At 45.2% G+C, this 6,843-nt stretch overlaps 1 protein-coding gene across 3 annotated transcripts in view; it reads left to right on the top strand.

The window, feature by feature from the left end:
* Window positions 1-454: 454 nt before the first annotated feature.
* The window catches only part of LOC118774805 (actin-binding LIM protein 3-like), an 84,450-nt gene continuing 78,061 nt past the window's right edge, over window positions 455-6,843 (top strand). For all 3 annotated transcript variants that reach the window (XM_036524323.1, XM_036524324.1, XM_036524320.1), the window contains exon 1: window positions 455-1,003. In XM_036524323.1, coding sequence (XP_036380216.1) covers window positions 991-1,003 — 13 coding nt within the window. In that variant the 5' untranslated portion in view covers window positions 455-990. The remainder of the gene's footprint in view (window positions 1,004-6,843) is intronic.

Below are 6,843 nucleotides of genomic sequence, written 5' to 3'. Positions count from 1 at the left end.
CCTGCCTCCCTGTTTTTCCTATCTCTGACCTCTCTTGGTAATGGAATAAGCCATTTTTCACCTTCCATAATACTGGCTCGCTGCCTTTTATTAAGTTCTTAAGACATATGTGAATACTTCGGTTCATCATCCCTTAGATCTGTCCTCGGTCTGGACCGAAAGTGGTTGCCAATACTAGGCCTAATTCTAACGATGACATGTAAAGGAAAGAAGTAAATGTATTACATCGCAACCCTGCCTTTTCATACGCGAAAACTTGCATTCCAGAATATGGCAGAGAGTTTCACTTCCTCAGCGAAGTACTTTTTTTTCGGTGTGACAGAGAGGAAAACAATCGAAAAGCGCTGCCAGCCGAGCAGCACCTTTGGTTTTGCGCGACCCTGGCGCATGGGCGGGCGAGTGAGCGCTCAGACGCTGCTCGGCGCTCGCATGCCAGCCCGCTGCCTCTGACGTACCCTGTGCTAAAGATGGGCTCGCACGCTCGCATGTCAGCGGAGAGGGGCTCAGTGTCCGTCAGCGCACCGAACGGCGCACGCTCTGCCGCGCTCCCCGCAGAAACGAAAGCGTGCAGATGGAATGTGACCGGGCAACATTGCGCTCCCATTACAATCCGGATTTAGTCAAATCCTCCACCGACAGTGATATAACAAGAGCGCAGCTGTAATCGGCTTCTCCGCGCGAGGAACACCCCATCGCTCCGCTCTCGTTCCAGGTCTCTTCACCTTGTCTGTGGACGACATCCTATTGTAGACTGGACGCGCTCATCTGAGACGCGTAGTACAGAGTGGGGGAATTCGAAATATATAAATACCAGATTGTTGGTTTACCTATAGCAATCCATTCTTTCCAACGCCGATTTTTTTTTCTCTGTACGACTACAACATCTTTCAAAAACAGACCAAGGAATACATTTTTGTAGGTGAATATTTTTCGGCCAGACTGAGCTTTTTGGAGATCACATGTTCTTCAGTCTCTACTGATCTATGCATCATGAGCACTAGTGGTAAGCAAATCGTCTTCTCTTCTTGATGTTCACAAATACAGCGTGGTGAAATAAAGGCTGTATCGGAGCAAGAACATGCAATTTGGGAAGACAGACTAAAAGTGACGCCTATAAAACAACTCCACCAGCTAGGTGCCTTCATCTGGAGTGTAATCATAGGTTTGAACAGGTCGCCGCGTATTTCTGATAAGCGTTAGTTGCAGAACACCAATGGAATAAACACCGAGATTGCATGATTAAACGGATGTGGGGGTTTTTAACATTGAAAAACGGCAGGGTATGACAGTTAAAAATAATGTCTTCTAGTCATGTGGCCGTTACAGCTAGTGTTATTTAAACCTTGCCTTTTGGCGTTTTTGGGTGTGCTCTCCTTTCAACAAGTTTAACTTTATTTGCCGCTTTGATTTTCTGTACTGTAAAGGAATGCAAAGGGACCTCGTGGCTTCTGTGTGTGAGCGTGAGTGTGTGTTGCAACGCTGAAAGAAAAACAAACTTCTGGTGTGAACACAACTGTATATTTGGGTTCTTAAACTAATGCCAGTTGTAGTTGTGTTTTGGGATGATTATTAGTAATTCAGATGGGAAAGATAGGAAATAATCCCAACTTCAGACCGAAATCTTCAAACTGTAATATAACAGGATAATCCTATAAAAGGGTTTGCACTCTCACTTTTGTTCTTTCCCATCGGCAATTTTGTGTGCTCTGAAGAATAACAGGTTGTTGCCAACTGCAGGTTTTGATTGAAAAAAATAACATAACCGTTACACTTGGACCTCGAATATGCGAGCCTTGACCATCCAGCAAGACCGTGTGAACATCGCATTGGAAAGCTTCGATACGGTAAACAGGGGTACTGTAAACCAGACCTTTCATCGACCACGTGACACGGGGACCAAGTTTTTGGCATTCTCTTTCAGCAACTGTTGCCCAGTCGTCAAAGCTCTGGAGCACACGAAACGCTTGGTCTAACTCACTCACAGAGAGTTAACGTGCAGGTCCATGTTAAGGCCAACAACCACCCACTGTCGAACTCCGTGGTGAATTTTAGTAAAGAGAGCTCTATGCGGCTTTTGTGGCATTGCTGATGAGCTGGATGTCAGTTCATGGTTGATTTGGTGTTTGCATGATCGCCTTTTTGTTTTTTTTTAATAAATCAGAAGTAGTGATGAAGAAAAATGTTGACTTTGATTTCTTTTCCGAATTGATTTCTGTAGATCGTCGCTTGCGTATCGATATAAATGCATGTGTATTCACACTGCGCCTGTGTAGATATATTTGTGTAGGCTATCTGCACTGTAGCAGCTATTTGCGTTGTGGTTGTACGAAGTGTAATGACACAAGCCACTAAGAGGCTGAACGTTTGTGTGCATGTGTACTGTGTGCACACGGTAGTAACACTGTAATGTAGAGTAAATACACTGCTATTAACGCCACCTGCATAAAGGTAGGATGAGAAACTTTACTCCCAGGTGTAGTCTAGAGCAATGCCACCACAACTAGTGCGTTGTATTTGCAATGTTACGTTACCTGCCCTCTGTCTTTAGTCGGGTAAAATCAATCCTGTTGCATGCAGAAAAAGCAATCTTTGCTGTTGTAAATCTGCTGGCTGCAGGGGTGCTTCCAGGACAGTGTCCTGTGATGAGACGCCTCACAATTCCATAGTCTGGTATGGCTCAAAAAAGCAACAGTGTGGTGTACTTGGTCAGGAACAGGATCATTACAACCAGAAGGTTGTGGGATTTATTTCCAGGTGGGATACAGCTGATGCACCCTTCACTGTGGCATTTAAGCTGCACTGCCTTCATGAGCATCAAGCTGTGTAAATGGAGGATATGTAAAAAGCACAATGTGTACAGCACGTCACCCTTGATCAGCGTGTCTTCTGTGTACATGTTACGTAACAGTTAGGCATTGCCTTTACACCTGTCTGAATGCTTGGTGTCTGACACAGTTCCCAGGGGCTCTCCGGGCAAACTCCGGGCAAAACAGCACGCTGTCGGTGATGCAGCCTGCAGCCCTGTGTGAGTCCTGTCTTTGTAACACAGGCGGGTTGAACACTCAGGATAGCCCGAACAGGGCATCCATTTTCAGAGCCCATGGTTAGATTGACAGTGCAGGGGTGGTCAACTGGACCCGGAGTAGGACCCTGAATTTGCCATTTTCAGTTGGCAAAGGTATGAATGTTTTCAGAATTTTAATACCCAATCAAGAATTTAATACCCAATTTATTACACCGAGAATTGCCAAGTGTTTTTGCCCTTGATGTAAAGGGGAAGTGCGGGGGTGACTCCTCTGCTCAGAGTTATTGCAGTTCTGCTTGTTTTATGCTTCTGTTGAGATGACAGGAACATCAATAATAATCGTTTTTGCAGGATAAATCCAATTCATAATGGATGTGTTTTTTTTTCCCTTCTCACTCCCTGTAAGGATCACACATATGACTTTAAAGGGCCATGTGTCACCTGCAGACAGGAGGGAGACTTTCCCAATATAGTGCATCTTAGAGTCAGACCACAAACTGTGGTGCAGATGTGAGAAGTCCCTTACTCCAGCCAAAGGCTTGGTCTAGCCTGGCGTAAATATTTTCGGTAAACCACCCGCATCAGGTTTCCCCTTCTTTGATGCGGACACAGTTGAACAGACTTGCCAGCTGGGGTGTGTCTCAGAGCTGAATTTGGAAGCTTTGATGTGGAAATGATTGATTTCCGTGATCAAAGTGATTGTCTCTTGTTGCATGGCTTCCACAGTGGTGGTGGCAGGGCGGTGGTGGTGTGGCGGTTTGGGAACTGAGCTTCAAACCAAAAGGTTGGGACATTGCACCTTTGAGTCAGACATTTAACCTGAATTGCTTCAGCCAATACCCAGGTGTATAACTCAATATGTGAAATGCGAACTCTGTATGTCACCCTAAATGAGTCCAACAAGTAAATAAATACAAAAATAATACAATACACATGCATAATAGTCAATACTCATATATCTCTATATTCTCCCATGCGCTTCTGCATGTATCTTTCTTAAATGGTGATGGATCATGTAGGTACAGGGGTTTTTCATTGTCATGCCACTGCAAGTCACACTCTACACATTTGTTACATTTCCACCATCGTAATATAACCACCACTAATCCCAGACTCTAATGGCTCATACATCCTGATGAGATCCACCAAGCCGACAGCTCAACGACGCTTCTGAGGCTCTTAGTAGTGCCTTTCGATTAAGAGAAAGATACCACACAGCGGGAAGGTGTGGAAATGGTGAGGTGAAGAATTACAATAGTACATAAGGATGCACCTACACCATGTAAATGTTGGTAATTTCAGCCTCTTAGGAGAATAGCAGCCTCGTGATCCTTGACCATGACCCTAACGTGAGGTGATGGGAGAGCTGAGGCCTCATTAATCCCAAAATGGGCAAAGCTGTCATGTCTCATCAGCGCCTCGCCATTTTGAGCCAATGGTATCGTTTTGCTGCACAGAGTGAAGCCTTTCAGTCAATTCAGATGAATCAGCAATTGACATCATGTGGTACCTCTATCCATTGTGAAGCCTCGGCCACCTGTCACTGCGAATACCATTGGATTCAACAGCCTGTCCCGTCAAAAGCCTATTTCTCACATGGCCCCTTTGTGAAAGAGCTGTTTCCTTTTAAATAACATATTTACGCACAGCCATCAGCTTAATCCATTTAAATGGACACTGAGTTGATATAATAAACAGGCCGAGCCGAAGGCGCACATCTGTCATCTCCATAGTGACAACCGATTTATGTGGACAGAGCTTGGTAGAGGGTTGTGCTGGCTGTAATGGGATTGTTCATTTCTCTCGAGGCGTCATGTGTACGTCATATAAAATATACGAGTGGTGATGACTGTGACAGCCATGCAAAGTGCGTGAACTCAAAGAGGATTGTGGTCTTGCGTAACAGGTCAGGTGAAGGTCACTGGCAATCGCCTGTACTGCGTGCGGGATTAGAGTTTTACATTTTTTGCCTCTATTCTTCTGGTTGAGTGCTGCTGTTTTCCTTACGCGCTCCCTTTCTTGTGGCACTGCCTGGAAAGCAGCTTTCAGCGGTGCTGACGCTCGGGCCCTCTGTGGACATTGTGACACGCGCGCTAATGCTTTGTGATGTAACGGTTCCGTTGTCGCCGCGGAAATGTTCGGAATTCTTTTGTTAAGTCGCGGAGCTCAGCTGGTGAGGTGAGGCTGGCACCAGTGTGTCTAACTTTCACAGTAGTGCGTGCTCCCAGAGCTGTTGGGGGGGAGGGGGAGTGAACTGTGTGGGGATCAGGACCCCCATTCAAAGTGCTTACTCCCAACTTCTTACTACATGATACTGATACTGTAAAAGCTGAGCGCTGACTGGGATTATCAGATAAGACAGCATCGTCACATGCCAGCATTAAGTTTGTGCGTGAAGCCAAGACAAGGCATTGCCACGACAACGTGGGAAAACAGGTGGTAACGCGAGTGAAATGTGTTGGATCATGACATGTGGGATGGGATCCAAAAATGGAGAACCCCCCCCCCAACCTCCATGCACCGCACATTTTATTAATCAGAACTAAATGGAACGTGAATTGTACAGATCCAGTTCAGTTGTGATATAAACCAACTCTATTCACACTACATTGCCTTTTTATTTAAATATGCGTGCAAAGGCTGCAAGGTAGACTAGGGAATGATACTCAAGGGAATATTTTCCTGTCTGAAGTGATGAACTGATGTGAAATGTGAAAAGAGCTGAAATATGTGAAGTAAATTTGGGACCAAAAATCAGCATGCTGATGTGGAAGGAAATATCTGGAAGACTGACTGCTCAGACAGCCAAGTTTTAAAATTAATGGACAGTGTTTGACCTTTCGGTCATAATTAGCATCTCTTTAACTCTATAAGGAGCATCAACTATTATAATCAGGTATTACACAACTATATTAATACTATACCACTACTCTAGGTCATCAGATATTTTACCTCATGTCTCCCAGGTACTAGTCATCTTCTCCCAGTGTCTAGTTTTTTTACTTACTCTCTCCTCCATGTAAGACCTGGGTGGGAGTGTAACCTTTAGGAGTATGAAAACCCAAATACCACGGGAATCACTGCTCTGTAGTTGAACTGTGCACCACTCTATATGGGGCTCAACAAGTGGTTAAATTCACCAGGGGCAAATAAAAGGCTACACGGAGAGCGACGATGGGCCAAAGTGCCTCTCCTTCACTGTCACCTCTAGCGGAATGCCAGTCCTTTATGAGGCGCCTGACAGGAGCCGGCGAGCGTGCTTATCTTTGTACAGCAGGCCTGCCTGATGTTGTGTACCTCATAGGAGGGGAGAGAGCATTCAGCCCCCAGAATGAAATGGCAGCGAAATGGCTTTACATTACGTTACATTTCATTATTGTCATTTAGCAGACACTCTTATCCAGAGTGACTTGTATAGGTTACGGTTTTATCTATTCATACAGTTGGATATTTACTGAGGTAATTGTGGGTGAAGTACCTTGCCCAAGGGTACAGCTACAACAGTAGTGCCCCAGTGGGGAATTGAACCAGCAACCTTTCCTTTATGAGTCTTGCTCCTTACCATTATACCACACTGCTGTTTCACAGGATAGTGGGCATCACTGGTCTGCTGCAGCTGCAGAAACGTGAGGACTCCTGGTTACGTTTTGATTTAGATACTGCATGTCTATTTTTAACTACCGCTGTCTTTGGTATTTGATCATCTCCAGCGGCATCAATGGCCCCATGTATACTTAGAGGAGCAGCAGCCTGGTTTTCTCTCCCTTTGTCTGTCTCTCTCTCCTATCTCTGTGTCTGTCTATCTCTCTCCTATCTCC

The sequence above is a fragment of the Megalops cyprinoides genome, chromosome 3, assembly GCF_013368585.1.
Source record: "Megalops cyprinoides isolate fMegCyp1 chromosome 3, fMegCyp1.pri, whole genome shotgun sequence".
Lineage (NCBI taxonomy): Eukaryota > Metazoa > Chordata > Actinopteri > Elopiformes > Megalopidae > Megalops > Megalops cyprinoides.
This window is presented reverse-complemented; position numbering and strand designations above follow the sequence as displayed.